The 15735-nt window shown below is 39.9% G+C and overlaps 1 protein-coding gene and 3 long non-coding RNA genes across 6 annotated transcripts; 2 read left to right on the top strand and 2 right to left on the bottom strand.

The window, feature by feature from the left end:
- The first annotated feature begins 1 nt into the window (after window position 1).
- On the top strand, window positions 2-1047 carry LOC124327413. Its single transcript, XR_006916121.1, has 4 exons — window positions 2-56; window positions 130-555; window positions 633-694; window positions 752-1047. It is a non-coding gene; the product is annotated as an uncharacterized LOC124327413 (long non-coding RNA).
- A 514-nt stretch (window positions 1048-1561) lies between these two features.
- LOC124327403 lies at window positions 1562-3694 on the top strand. Of its 2 annotated transcripts, XR_006916097.1 has the most exons (4): window positions 1562-1577; window positions 2056-2328; window positions 2396-2527; window positions 3622-3694. It is a non-coding gene; the product is annotated as an uncharacterized LOC124327403 (long non-coding RNA). The 2 variants fall into 2 exon arrangements; XR_006916098.1 differs by lacking the exon at window positions 1562-1577 and having other exon boundaries at window positions 1876-2328; window positions 2407-2527.
- Window positions 3695-5551: 1857 nt separating this feature from the next.
- LOC124327414 lies at window positions 5552-7272 on the bottom strand. Its single transcript, XR_006916122.1, has 5 exons — window positions 7052-7272; window positions 6858-6972; window positions 6693-6793; window positions 6401-6628; window positions 5552-5587 (listed from the first exon to the last, which is right to left on the bottom strand). It is a non-coding gene; the product is annotated as an uncharacterized LOC124327414 (long non-coding RNA).
- A 398-nt stretch (window positions 7273-7670) lies between these two features.
- Window positions 7671-11995, bottom strand: LOC124327007. 2 transcript variants are annotated; one of them, XM_046785787.1, is made up of 8 exons: window positions 11844-11995; window positions 11431-11558; window positions 11151-11371; window positions 10475-11070; window positions 9442-10416; window positions 8955-9362; window positions 8276-8891; window positions 7671-7950 (listed from the first exon to the last, which is right to left on the bottom strand). In XM_046785787.1, the coding sequence occupies exons 1-8, from the start codon at window positions 11907-11909 to the stop codon at window positions 7919-7921; spliced, it is 3042 nt and encodes a 1013-aa protein (XP_046641743.1). In that variant the 5' UTR covers window positions 11910-11995; the 3' UTR covers window positions 7671-7918. The 2 variants fall into 2 exon arrangements, with proteins under 2 accessions (XP_046641743.1, XP_046641742.1); XM_046785786.1 differs by having other exon boundaries at window positions 7671-8891.
- Window positions 11996-15735: the final 3740 nt, after the last annotated feature.

Here is a 15735-nt window from a genome sequence, read left to right as displayed (position 1 = left end):
GAAAAATGGTAAAGAATTTCCAACGCTAAAATCACACAGACCAAACTACATCTGATGTGAATATTCTATTAAACTAACAAGCAATCTATTGGTGGTGTGTTAAATTTGTTGTTCGTTGGCTCTTATTAGGACCGATTATTCGTAACGATTCCTCAATTTAAAGACCAATAAATCTCGTGAACGTCACTCGATTGCACTGGGCATGGGAACCGGGATCCCATGAAGATCTGTCATTCGTTTCTTGCAAATGGTATACCAAATGCTAGTTAATGAGTTAGAAAGCAGTTCATGGCACATGTACTTAAAGGTAAAGACGTTCAATTTTTCCTCTTTAAAAGTCAACTATAAAGGAAAATATGTTAAAATAATTCCATGTTAAATTTAAATTACTGCTATTACGCGCCATTACGTCTTATCATTCGTGATTTGTTATCATGGAGGATGTGCCATGTCGCATGTCAAGCTGCCCCATCAATTGGAAAAGCTGCTTGCATGACAGAATTTAACAAGACCCTTTGTCAAGAGCAACACAATTAGAGGCAATCATGCGTAAAGGTGCATACAATTAAACCACATACTTTCGCCATAATTAAAGAATATAATTCCACAAACTTTATTTTGTCTTTTCATAGAGGTTTTAAAAAAGTGGCCACTTTTTGTTCGAGTTTTTTCTCGTCACTCACACGTACTTGAGGTAAGTTTACGGTTGCCTCTTGTGACGATTTTAGATTCATTACATTAATTTTGATAGAAGTCCTTGAACATCGGTATGTTCAGTGTGATCCTACAACTGGCGTCGAAACGGATAATGTCCCAATATCTAATCCAGCCATGGCAGTTGTTGATATTTGTTTGGCCATGATCCTGACCACCGAAAAGACGCCGCCGCTGCTCAAGAAAGAGGAAGTCAAAGTTGAGTCCACAAATCGCACTTGCTTTGGTAGAAATTGAAACGCGTTTAGAACAACTATGAATGCACGTTCTTATTGGATCTACTCATTGGGAAGACCTCTTTAAAACTGTCTGTTGATTTTTTTTTTTTTTTTTTTTTTTGTACTGACGGCTTCCAATCGTTAAACGTGTCCCCATCGGGAAGAAAATACGATCACGGTGCCTTCCTTACCTCCGGTTTTCGCCTTTTTCTCTTTTTTCTTTCCATTCTTTTCTTTGTTAAAAAGAGAGGTAAAGGAAGAAAGAATGGAAAGAAAAAGAGAAAAAGGCGAAACATACCTTGATCTGTATATTTGAATAAAATAATCGACCAGTATCATTTCCTATGAATTTGGTTGAAGGTCATGGGGAACATTACGTAAAACTGGCATGCGGTGGTGTAGAGGTTGGGTGAGAATGACACGTGTTTCATCATTATCAAGCAGGTACAATAGCCGCAAAGGTAAGCTATTTGGTATTCATTTTGATATTGGTTTTTGTAGACCCATCCCCAGCAACATCACCTGCAGAAGGAAAGGCCAGTTTGCATTACAATCGAAGGTCATGGAAATTATTACGTAAAACGTGTCATGCAGTGGTGTAGAGGTTGGGTGAGAACGGGACGGTTTTGCATCATTTTCGAAAAGGTAAAATAGCCGCAAGGCTTGAGAGGTGAGGGTGAGAAAAAAATCGTATAAAAGGCGAGAGAAAAGGCGAATGTAATCAGTCGAGTGAGCATCTCCGACACAGCAACAACTGCAGTGCACTTTTTGACACCAGCTGCATTCCGATTCCATCAGTTCGCAATCATGGGTTAATATTCTGTCGAAATATTCTGTGTTACATGCAGTTTTAAATAGATGCCAGTTATTGAATAGCCAAATTATTTATTGTCTAGTCGTATAAAAGGAGAGAAAAAGTGATAGAAATCAGTCGAGTGAGTATCTCCGTCACAGCAACTGCAGTGCACAATATGTCAGCAACTGCTTTCTTCGTCGTTTTACTGTTCTCAATCATGACCAAATATTTTTACATAGAGTTGTGTATCAACTCTACTTTTTTCTTCTGTTTGTTAACATGCCAGTTTTTATTGAATGCAAATTTTTAAATTTATTAATTGTCTAGTAAACTATGTCGTCATGCTGATGGGTGTCGTATCGGCTCGGACAACCACTGGTGTACTGATGTCTTCTGGGTTTGGCGGGTATGAAACCGCGACGCCGCACGTAACTACACCGAGGTCCCCATGTACTACACCACCAAGTCTCCAGATTATTACACCACAACTTCGCTGCCCCGAGCTACTACACCGAATCCCCGAAATATGCCCGAACTACGCCATCAAAGGGTCGAGCACTACACCGAGGCCCCTAATTATTACACCACTACATATCATGGGTAAATATTCTGTTACCTGGAATTTAAATATGCCAACTATTGAATATCCATATTATTTATTGTCTAGTCGTATAAAAGGAGAGAAAAGGCGATAGATATCAGTCGAATGGTTATCACCGACATGGCAGCAACTGCAGTGCAGTAGGTGTAGTCGTCACCAACTGCATTCTTCGTCGTACCACCAGTTTTGCAATCATGGGTAAATATTTTGATGTTTTTCATGGAGATGTAAATCAACTCTACTTTTTTCCAATTTTTTGTATGCCCTTTCATTATTGAATGTTAATGTTAAAATTGATTAATTGTCTAGTAAACCATGGTGTCATGTGGTGTTGGAGGACGTATTGGCTCGGTCGATCACTGGTGTACTGATGTCTCCTGGGTATGACGGGTAAGAAACCACAACTCCGGCGTCTGACTGCACGACAACAACATACGGAACGACCAGTTACTACTACACCGCCAAGTGTCCAGACTATTACACCACAACTTATGGAACCCCGAACTACTTACGCCGAATCCCCGAAGTATTAATCTTCCCCGTGCTACACTACTAAAGGGTCGAGTACTCCGCCGAGGTTCCCAAATCTTACATCAACAAGACACTGGAGTACTACACAACTACGTATGCTTCCCCAGCTAACTACACCGAGGCTCACAAGTACTGCACCACCAAGGAACCGGAGTACTGCACAACTACATATCATGGGTAAATATACTGTTACATGGAATTTTAATATGCCAACTATTGAATATTCAAATTATTTATTGTCTAGACTAGTCATAAGAGAGGAGATAAAAGGCGAAAGAAATAAGCAGTCGTGTGATGTTCGAGTCGCCTCCAAGTACTTCACCACCAAAGCTCCAGAGTGTTACACCACAACTTATGTTGACCTGAGCTACTACACCAAAGCGCCTGAGTAATATACTGAGGCCCCTAATTACTACACCACCAAGGCACCGGAGTACTACACCACTACAATCAGTAGAGTGGTCATCTCCGAAATGGCAACAACTACAGTGCAGCAGTCGTCACCAACTGCATTCTTCGTCGTACCACCAGTTTTGCAATCATGGGTAAATATTTTATTTTTTTCCTGGAGGTGTGAATCAGCTCCACGTGTTTTCTTTTTTTTTAAATATTCCAGTTATTATTGCATATTAATGTTTCAATTGGATTTTTGTTTAGTAAACTATTTTGTCGTGCTGCTGTTGGGTGTCGTTTCGTTGATGACTGAGTCGACCACTGGTGTACTGATGTCTCCTGGGTATAGCCTATGGTGGATACCAAAGCACGACGCCGCCGTCTTACTATGCAACAAAAACATACGACACGACCAGTTACTACACCGAGGCCCCCAAGTACTACACCACCAAGGAACCAGAGTGTTACACAACTACAAATGCCGCGCCAGCATATTACACCGAGGCTCCTAAGTACTACTCGCTCCAAGCTACTACACCGAGGTTCCAGCTTATTACACCACTAAAACAGTCGAATACTATACTACACAGAAGTAATCATTGGTAAATATTATGATTTTTTTCATTGAGATGTGAATCAACTGTACTTTAATTTTTTAATATGCTAGTTATTAATAATGTTCAAATTATTTTTATTGTCTGGTAATCTATGGCGTGCTGCTGTTGGGTGTTGAATCGTTGATGGCTGGATTGACCACTGGTGTGCCGATGTCTCCTGGGTATGGCGGGTATGAAACCACAACGCCGGCGTCTGACTGCACGACAACAACATTCGCAACGACCAGTTACTACACTGAGGCCTCCAAGTACTACACCACCAATGTTCCAGATTGTTATACGAAAACATAAACTGTCCCAAGTTACTACACAGAAGCCCCGAAGTATTATTCTTCCCCGAGCTCCACCACCATGTCACTGGAGGTGTACACTTACGTATGCAGCGCCAGCTTACTACACCGAAGCTCCCAAGTACTACTCTGCTCTCAGCTACTGCACCGAGGCTCCAGTTATCACACCACCAACGGTCGAAAAGTACACAGAAGTGCCAAAGTACTACTCTGCCCCGAGCTATACAACCCTAAATGAGGCGGCCAAGTATTTACGTAGCCTCAACTTTCTACACAACTGCTGCCCCTTCGTATTACGCTGAACCGAAATACTACACTTAAGTCTCAGTTTACTACTATTACGAAGAGACCTGAGTACTATGTCACTACATACGATGCTCCGACCTACTACACCGAAGCTCCGAAGTGTTACTCTACTTCCAGTTACTACACCGTTAAGGCATCTGAATGTTACACCTCGACCTACGCTTCTCCAACTTACTACAGGAAGGTTCCTAAGTATTAGAGCCGAATAGGTTTATTTATTTGTGTATAGATTTTCTGTCATATCATAATAGCTACTTCCCACTGGTAATTTTTATTCATCTTAAATGAGAAAATACACTTTTCAAAGCGGGTAATAAATTTGTACGACTTCTCTTACCACCTTCTAGCCTTTTGATGTTGAGCAATGTTCTGAATTTTTTAACTTTCCTATTTCAAATGTCCGAGTTAACTGGCTCTAATCGCTCTTGAAAAAAACATTCTAGCACTTGAACGAATTTCACTTTCAGGGTAAGTTAGTGGAAACTAATTCTTAATGATAAATCTAAATTTTGAATTTAACAGCTCTGTTATTTAAACAAAGTCTTACACTCTTCGAAGAATTTTATTGAAAGGAAATCTGGAGATAAAATATACTTGTAATATCACTTGTGCAGGAATGTTAAACTTTAAAATTGTAAATACGACACAATGAACAAAAACTTTAAAAAGAATTGCTTTGTTGTCCCACCTCCACCCACAATTCCACCACATTTTACAATCACATAACATACACACACTTAAGTTAACCCGTTGGCTGCCACGCCATACAACCCGTAGGTTGCTCTCTACTACTTTACGCGCCACGTCTGAAGGATCCATGACCAAGTTGGGACTTGCCATTGCTGACAAGTCCGTGCTGAAAAGGGGGAACTATGGTGCATTGCCTTATAACAGGCGCCTTGCGGCAAATTTTGGGCTTGGCGACTCTCCGACCCCGCGGCTTGTAAACCACGAGACCGAACAGCGCGGCCCGTGCAAAGGAGCTAGGTGAGAACAAAGGCGTGGCAGCCGACGGGTTAACTAACACTAACACAAACATATTACCAACAACAAATGATGATCCGCGCTGACATTTTGGAGATACCGGCGACGAGATCTTCTCGACGTTTCCTCTGCATTACCTGAATGAAGAGAAAACAATTCCTATTTAGTGACATGCCAATCAAAGTTACATAATACAGATAGAAACAAGTCAGGTTTTTAAGCTCAAAGATTTAAAAATACAATTTTTTTAACTTAATATCAAGCTTGCAATATTGAGAAATGTAAACTGAAGAAAGCTCACTTGCTAGTTTTTTGAAAATTTACCGGAAGTATACCGGAAGTAACCACAGCGCCTCAACCATTGAGCTGTCATAAAATTAAACCACATATTCGTGATCCCCATGAAATTTGGGGTCGATTACGTGTGTTTCAAACGAAATCCAAAATTTGGCCAAAATCGAGAATTTTCCTGAACTATAGTTCAGGAAAATTTTCAAAACCGGAAGTACGCGTACGGACAAATAAAAACATGAACTTTACCACAAATTTGACAAGGATCACGAATATGTGGTTCTTTTGCTCCTCGAATGAATATTTACTGAACTACTGACTGAAATGAGCAAACCGGAAGTAGAAAAAAAAACTCATTATCAAAAATCTAACAAGTGAGCTTTGTTGGAGGAATAGTTATCGTCAGTTTCCACTAAAAAATGTCCACACAACAGCTGCCAATAAATGTTTAAAGAGATTTGCAAATTGACTGAAACTGACTGTTGTGACAGCTGAAAGTTATCGAAAAGCCATCTAGCGTTAGAAAAAAGAAACGTCGAAGTAGCACTTCTTTTACACACACAAAAAAGGCCTAATTTTGGAATATTACACAGACAGAGATCTTTACGCAAATAGATAACTAGCAGATAATCTACGAAAATAAGTCAATTGTCCGGTACCTGGCCGTAATCCCGTGGTGAGTGATTGCAGGTGTGTCACAGCAACTGAAGTGATTCAACTCGCCAATGAAGCAAGAAAAGTTGTTTTGCAGCATAAGAAGCACTGAAGCAGTGAAGCTGGATGAGCGTACGTCTTGAAGATAAGGATGGAGCATGATGGAACTCCCTCTTCTGTCATGGACAAAATCCAGCATTAGCTCAAGGATGTCCGTGGTGATCTTGCGTGCTCTGTAAAAAAAAATGTATTACATTAATGAAAATATAAAAATTAAAAGAGCACATTAATCTTTACCTTTTCTAAGAAGCACACTGAAATGTTCATGATGAAAAAACCGTAAAATGGAATTCACAGAAACCGACATTATTCCACATGTTGAGATAAATTTTCTGATGCTAAAGAATAAAGTGTCATGAAGTATTGTAACTTAGCTTGGTGATAGGTGGTATTGATGCTTACCTTTATCATATGGGTGATGAATTTAGTAACGCATCTGACTTTCATCAAGCAGATCTGGTACATGTGCATACAAATGGCAGGTTATTCACTTCACACACTTCATGTCTCTGAAACTCTAAGTGGGAATGGGACAAGGAAATTCACTACGTATTTACAAATTGACATAAATTTACTTATGAGAAATAAAACTGTACCTATAATCTCTTAGCTGGGTTGCCTTCTAAACAGAAAAGACATCCATAACAGCAAACATGCTGTTTCAGGGTGCACCACCAAAATTGCGAGATTCAGAAAAGATCCTATGTTTCACGCGCAATGATACCTATGTTATAAGAAAATCTGAATTGTAATGGCATGGTAATGGTCTGGTAGCAGTAATTTGTTTCGCCCTATTCGACTCGTTTCACGGTGTAAGAACAACATTGGCGACACTAGCGACATCTAGTAAGATGATATTGGTAATACGGATAATACCACCTTTTCTGCGAAGGCCATCTTGATGGTCAGCATTATTGGAACGAGTCGCTGTCGCTGAATCATAAGTTACGAAGAAAATCCATCAACAAAAGTTGCAAATTTGTTATTCATCTGTCAACGCATGACCGTTATTTGTACGCTTATAAAATAATAAAAGAAACTGTAGTCCCCAACCCCATCTGTCTCACTCTCCAGCTACAATCTACATACCATAAATGGAAAAAACTCCGATAGCAACATTTTATTTGCACAACTACGGGTTGTATGGCGTGGCAGCCAACGGGTTAAAAGTGTAAGTGTAATTGTGGAGATGGGACGAATAGAACAATTCTTTACTAAATATTTGTTTAAGTGTATTTTCTTCCAAAAAATTTGTCTGATGAGTCAATTATAAACCATGACTTATAAGATAAATTAAGATAAACACTAACCTTTCTGCATTTCTTCACAAATCTACTTGATTAGTTTCTTCACCTCTTACAGATACTCTCATAGATACTCTTACACTCTTTATGTAGTTATGTAGATGAATGACAACTATGAAGAAGTGCAAATTTTTCAACGCTGGGCAATACAACCCTTTGTCAGCTCTGGTCACACACATCAGTATAAGAAACTAAAAATAATGGAAAGAAACATTGAAATATAGCAGCTAGTGAATAAAGTCATGTACCAGTACCACTCAATTACAATATTAGGAGGTATGCAATAACTTGATACACATTAATCTTTCTGTAATCGTTTCTCTAACTATCGTAGTGCGTTTAAGGTTGATAGTGTGATGGTATGATTTACTTTCACTTTTCAAAATCTTCTAGTAAAAATTTTAATAGGTGAGGAACCCTTGTTTTCCTCATTTCAATTTTTGATACCAGTTTGCATGCGAGTAATAATCATCTACTCAAACGTCAATGATAAATTATCAGTTACATTTAACGCACCTCGATAGGGAGAGTTGGTATCCGATGAAAGCGATGAGATGCTTGAAACTGAAATATTGGATGCAGCCATTCCATCACCTCTTCCTGGATTGGACGACCTGGGTACTCCTCTGACCCGCTTTCTCCTCAGTGAAGTTATCGTCGATCCATTGGGTTCTGCATTATTCAGCTGCGACTGAGCCGTTGATCTTTCTTGGATGTCGTCCACATTTGGAACGTTCGACGATTGTTCAATGACGGACGGCACACTATCCGCACAAGCTACTGATTCATGGATTCTAGATCTTTTTCCCATGCCAGACGCACTGGAAGTTGCAAACGCTAAATCCGGTTCCAACACAGCACTGCCATTGCCACTTTCTGAATGATGGGAAACATGGCGGATGCGAGGTAATGGAGTTGAGGAGAGATTTTTTCCAAGACAATTCAGATGGACTACAGATGGTCCTGCATCACTTTCCACACGCTTCTGAAGACCATCAGTAGTGAAAAATGATGACAATTTATTATCTTCGACTAGCGTTTCCTTCTCACAGACGTTACTGCTTTCATTGGAATTACGTAATTTAACACTTCTGCGTCGATTGTGTAACTGCACAACAGGAATCGGGCTGGCCTGTAACGAAATATTTCATATTAAGCAAAACCCCCAAAAGTTACACCCAAAACTCAAAAATACCTGGGGTTCATCAAAACTTGTGACACCTGTGACACTTTTTCGTTTCATTTTTTCGACTCCCAGGTACTCTTTCTTAATATTTTCTATCGGAATCCAGGGGTGGCAATATTCGGAAGCTTCTGTGGACATTTTGCTTGTACTGCTTGGTTCCTGGATGAAATGTGTTGTCGAGTTCATAGTTGTTCTCGTCAGAACGACCTTGGGCTGCATATTGAGGGTACTGAGCATGGGCGCAAAATGATTGGCGACTAGACGATATGACGACACTTTGCGAGACTGCTGAGTTTTGGTAGTTGGTGACTTTGGAGAAAGATATCGCCACTTGTTGGTCATGCCAAAATCAAGTCGAATTTCCCGCAATCTTTTTACCAAAGAAGCTGAATCACGAGTAACTTCAGTGCTGGTTCGCTAAAGAGAAAAACAAAAGATACATACAGCATTGTAAATTTAAGAATACTAAATGACATGGAAAGTTGTTTAAACGGACCTTGCTAGCTTGAATCCTCGCGGACCGTTTGACACCATCAGGGACATTTTCAGAACTCGTCTTGGAATTGTTCAAATCCATGCTTTTTTCCGATTCTGACGAAGATTTGAGCGCAAGGGTAGTCCGTCTCATCCAAGTCTTCCTTTTCAGCTCTTCACTGCCTTTAGAGCGCACATCCGACGGAGAATTTCGAGAACCCTTTTTCTTCGAAGATGATTTCTTCGATTTACTTCGCCTTGGATCAGCTTTCAAACTAGGACTTTTTCTCTTGGGAACTGCCACTGCTAGTTCTAAACAGTTTTCATAGCCTTTTTCAATTCCCCAGTAAACACCGCGTTCCGGCCTTGGCATATCTTTAAACTGGCTGTAATCAATTTTAAGGAAATTAAGTTCATTGGTGACAGAACGCATAGTTTCCTTGTCGTTCATGTAACGTCGACAAAGAGGCTCTAACTGCTTCCATCCAATATTCCAAGTTAGCACTTCCCATCGCACACCATCCACGATAACGCCAAGTTCTTGGATAATTCCTTCCGAAAGACCCAAAGTGGCTGCAGCCAAGTCGGTGTAGGGTGACTTATTTTCCTCCTCCTGAGTACTTGTACTTTCAAGCTCAATCTCATCCATTTCAGTGGGTACTTTGACATCCTTGGTAATCAACGGACAAGGATCGTTGCTAATGGGAGATGGCGATTTTCCTTTCACGGCTTGATCAGCTACTGCTAGTTCTACCAACTTGTCGAAACGTTCCTGAGTAGGGTGAAGTGAGAAAGCTGCCAATGCCATTTCTTTGCAAATTCGGATGTCGACGTGCACCAGCTCAGCTAATTTGGAGAACACAGCAGCTAAACTGATTTCATCACTCTTCACTCCACCTGTTTTTGGATCCCATTTTTGCTTTTCAAGGTAGTTGAGATCAACAATCACGGCTTTGACGTAGAATTCTATACAAAACGACTTGAAATCATCCCCAAACTTGAAACAAAAATGAATTAGATAACGCAGACTAGAATTTGAAACCATCATCAGTTACCTTATCGAAAAGGGTTGCGCAGAAGACATACATGTGAGCCGAAGTCATCAGCTTCTTCAATTGATCTTTGTCCAATAAAGCATGCAGACTCTTGATTATGTCTAGACTAGATTTGCCGAGCTTCTTTTGTAGATTGACATGCTGAATGACTAGTGATGCTAGGCACTTTGGTGGAGGACATCTGATGAAAGCAGTGCTAAGTAACCACTGACTAGTAAACTCGGCCGTCTCCATACCATGTTCGCGCCAAATTCGGTTGATTCCACTACTTCTCTTGCTTGGAGCGTGGCTTTGCGATGTCCTGCCGACAAGACGCTTTACTATATCCAACCCTTCCGAAAAATGTTTTTCTAACATGTTGACAATCTCATCCACTTTTTCATCACAAATGTAGAGTAGGGCCACGTGCAAATCTAACCACATTTGTCGGCACACCACTGAGCAATGAGGCTCCAGGATATTCTTTGAATCTTGAAAACATTTTCTGTAGAAGGCAACTAGTTTTAGTGCAAGGTCTTTACACTTGTCATCCCAGCATATTCTGTCCAGGCGAGCGTTCATCAAAATTGGCATTTCTGTTAAGAAGAAATCACGCCCTAAGAGAGAAATAAATGAACAATAATTACAACATCTTTTCTCGTCTAAATTAAACTGCCATTGCAGAAGTCCTAAATACCTTCAGGTTCACTGATTGGTGTACCATTTGTAATTTTTGTCACAATCGGGTAATTCCAAGGATTATTGACAATGCGTAGTGAACGAAGACACAGATGGAAGGCATGTGTGTTCGAAGAAACGAGATTGGACGCAGCATTTTGAAGGCTGGTGTTAAGATGGCTTTTGCATGATTTTCTCAGTTTACCCCATTCAAATTGTAAAACAATCATAATAGTATCACTGAAAAATAGTCAAAAATAATGAATAAAGCACGAAACACATAAATTAGCATTTTTTACTTGTATAAAAAAGGAATCACTTCGGAATACTGGATGCTAGATGCTGAGAAGCTCTCCCAGGCTTTACTAAGTGCATACACTTTATCCTTGTATGTGCTGTTGGGAGAGTCAAGGCAGGCTTTCAGAACCTGCAAAATTATTCAAATCAATACAACAGGGATCAAGCTATTTTTAAATAAAAAAATAATGAGCAAAAACAGTTAAACCGAACCCCCAAACCTTTTCATACAGCTTGAAAATAGCCTCACTTAATTACAGCAAATATTTATGTGTGTGAATATTAACAACCAAAGTACCTAGTTGCCCTAGTTCTTAGTTGAATCCAGACACATGTTGATGAATTATGAGCCAAAATATGCTTGAAAATTTGACCCACAAACTAAGTAAATTTTGAGTTAAAATTGCATATTTACCTGATAAAAGTCTGACTTGGAATCACTTTCTTCTTGAGATATCGTAGCATTTATTACTTCAACCATTTTGAACGACTCAGATAGTGAGATTCGTTTTCGGGTTTTCGTTAATAACAGACGACATTCTGCAAACCCTTGACACCCGACATTATACACATTTTTGATAAACAGCAACTTTTTATTTGACTTTCCTAGAAATTATTTTTTCGTTAGGCCATCTATATTTTATTTTTAAACAATTTCTAGTTAATCATCCTAGATTTTCGCTGCCTAAAGTCCAACATAAGGATAGGATTGTATACATATAACGTAGCAAGTAAGTATGCAGCAAACACTGCAAACAGCAATAACTAAAATTTAGCTACATTGCGGGAGATCCTGAAATGCAAATTCATACAACGAATAGATCGACACAATAGAGCGAGACAATGGCAGCAGCAAGACGGATTCTGGGCATTTTATTGATTTTCAACAGAGAATTGCTTCAAGTTCTATTTAGAGTTTTGTAAAGGTTTCTATGGTTGGTCATCACGCAATCGTGTAATCACTGGGTGAATATCAATCATGCGTATATCAAGCCAATGAATTGCGTTACGCGCTGTTAAACAAAGTTGAACCAATAGCCTTCATACATACGTTGAGAAAGAAACTCTTGTTCGTCTCGTAGCTAGCTAATAAATTCAAGAGACGAAGTGAACCCTTTACAAGTTGAATTCTGCTCAGGAGCCATCAAAGGACAAAGGGAAACACAGATAAAAAGTTGTCAGTTAACTTTCCCCAGTTTGAATTCGTTGATTTTATTAGCCTGCTGCTGGCTTGCCCGGAAAATTCTAGGATACCTAATTCCAAAAAATAATGTTCAATACTATTAAGGCCTTTTACATTGGTCCAAACTATGTTCTCTACATCGAAATTGGTCTAATCAAGTTGGCAACTTCCACCGTCGCATTCAAATGTTCGACTCGGTACGTCGCGATTATCTAATTACGTTGATTATTCTATTCATCATTCACAGGGGGAGACAGGCAATCACACACAGAAAAAAGACCTTGTATAACTTTGCTACTTATGGTTAAAAAGGTTAAACCTTTTATCATATAAGAGCCTAGCAGTCGGCCGACGAATGAAGATAAAAGACTATCGGAGCATTGAGAAAAAGTTCCATACGGTTTGGCTATTCGTGTGCGTGTAGTACCGTCATGTCAGCAACTTAAAGAGTTGCACTTGTTCATCTCCCCGCCCAGTTCGTGAGAGAGCGAGACTGCTGGAAAATCTATCCATCACGAGAGGCTAGTCGTATGATAAAAGTTTTGCGCCGAGGCTGTTGTCACGCACAGGGGTTCAAAGTACTTTTGATACCGACGACAGAGTACCTATATAGCTAGTAAAGTCTACATTCAGATTGTAATCCAATAACAAATTTAAAAGTCTAATTCGTTTTCCTTCTTCGCGTCGATCTCTTCCAGTTCGCCGGAATCGAAAGAGTTTTATTCAAGATGCGAGCGTCGTAAGGTTTTTTCCGAGAACTTGGCATCAAAGAAGACAAAGAGTTCACGGTCTATTTATTTATCGATGTTATTTCAACGTGAAATATTGAATTATTAATCCGTTCGAGTATGAACAGATGGCCTATACGAGAGGCCACAGTGTTTGACTAAAAGCAACTCGACCTGGCTTACAATAGGAAAGGCGATGCTCCACTCTCGGATACATGCTGAATTATAAGTAAAATCAATTATTCACTTGTGCGACTATACCAGCTGAATTTAAAACCCACCCGCTCCTAATAAAAAATGGAATTAAATTGTTGATCTTCTTTCCAAGGAAATAGTCTCGTTTAGTACCTTGTATACTTAAAAGGCTACAACAAGACCCGGAAAAAATACCGCCAGCAGTTTTGGAGTAAAAGTTACACAATAACGGGAAATCGGAAATACTCCGGGCGTCAATTGGCTGGCTGGATAATACAGAAAAATGGGTGAGCTGTAAGAGCGCTGTTATACGATGAAAATATATCCCCTGGGGGGAAAAACGTCCTAAATCAAATTTGTGGCAAAAGAAATCTAAACGTTTATTTATACGCGCCCTTTAATGTAATTCAAATCATGTTCACACACTCTACGTTTGATACATTTCGTAACAGCAGATTGTTGGGATATCGGATGTTTGACTAGGCGAAAAAAAAGTCTCGACTCGAATGCCATCCGCCACAAGTGAAAACCCTTGACATGCGTGAAATAGAGGGCTTTTGGGCGAGCTTAATTGCATTTTGTCAGACGGGGTGACAAAGAAAAAGGAAGATCTCATCGTCAACGACTGACATTTTCAAATTGTTATTCTAAGAAACTGACTTACTTCACAACATCACTGTCGTTTATTTTTGTAGTTATCCGATGGACGACTGCGAGCAGGTTGACAAAATAATGGAACCTTACGATGAAAGACATGGCCATCAAAGAGCTGACTATCGATCCATCCGGATGACAACTCATTGGCTATAAATTTAAAAAAAGAAAAATCCGTGCAATCATTCCAGATTTCCAGCAGAGATGAAACACAATGCAATTTTTAAATATCAGATTTTGATGGAAATAAGTTAAACAAGTTTCCACACTGCGTACCTTTGAATCAAAAGTCTGAAGAGTCCTGGAAGATCCCGATTTTTGCAAACCGAGAAGGATATCAGATTAAAACAACAAAAGAATAAGGGGGGGGGGGGGTAGGCAAGTGGCTGGTATAAGATTGACAATAGCTGGAAATAAATTAATGAGAAAGGCAGACGTGACTCAAAGAATGGCGGCCATGATCCCGGACATAAAATAAAAAAAAGGGGGGGGGGGGACGAGCTTGCTGCCATATATAGACAACAGACAAGATCCAACTTTCCCTTTTCATTCGAAACAATTCAAATTTCAAGTATCATTTCCCGCTATATGGAAACTGCTGCTCTTATCAATAATTCAGACTCTGACGTCATTTTGATGGCCTTTCTTTTCAAAAGTCCCATATAAAACTGTTCGCTAGACGTTAAAAAAGCTCGGTCGTTCCACCGACGCCGAGAGACAGTGAATAATAACGTCTCTGAATATAACGCTGGTGTTATTATTCAGTTTCGTTCTCTATCTGCTGACTGCTGCTCAAACGACAGACATAAAAAGATAACAAAAAAAGTCACGGCCGTTTCGTCTTTCAACTGGAAAACAAAAAAAAATATTTATTGGGTCTTTTCTAGTTGAAGTGTTTCGACTATTACAACGCCAAGTCCTCCCGGAAGTTCATCCCCCCCACCACCAAAGTGACGAGTAAAACTCTCAGCCATTGGCTGTGGTGCCTTGCCAAAAGACACAAAAAATACGGAACAACAAATGCACCCGCTCCCAAAGATGGGCTAAAGGCGAGAGAAAGAATAAAAAATAAGAAAAGAAAGTTAAACCGAGACACTATTAAGAGCTATAGAGAGACATTGTTCCGCTCAACTTTCAAAGTGGGTTTCGTGGGTGATCTCATCAAGCCTCCCTTATTGCAGATGAAGGTGACGAGCCGGAAGAATGTCGGCTGTGTGATCCATCCAGGCGGATATAATTTAACTCGGCCAGTCAAATATACCCCGGGGGGAGACTCTGCAGTGCGCAAAAAGACAAAAAAAAAAGGGGGGAACTATCCAATCGGATTATATAGATGGCAGTATAGTATAAGACTCGTGGAAAAAAAGTCATTTGAAAAGCCAAGAAACGAGATGTCGGAAAAGCAATTTGGTTTGATGGTTGCGACAAATAAACGTCTTCGGACATTTTCATGATGGGAATGTTCCACGTCGGATCCAATGTAACCCCCGAAAGAAGAAGAATAAAAGAGCTATCGAGAGCAGTATCCATCCCGTGATGAAGAAAGC

The sequence above is a fragment of the Daphnia pulicaria genome, chromosome 2 (assembly GCF_021234035.1).
Source record: "Daphnia pulicaria isolate SC F1-1A chromosome 2, SC_F0-13Bv2, whole genome shotgun sequence".
Lineage (NCBI taxonomy): Eukaryota > Metazoa > Arthropoda > Branchiopoda > Diplostraca > Daphniidae > Daphnia > Daphnia pulicaria.
The sequence above is the reverse complement of the archived record's forward strand: the minus strand, read 5'-3'. Positions and strand labels throughout refer to the sequence as shown.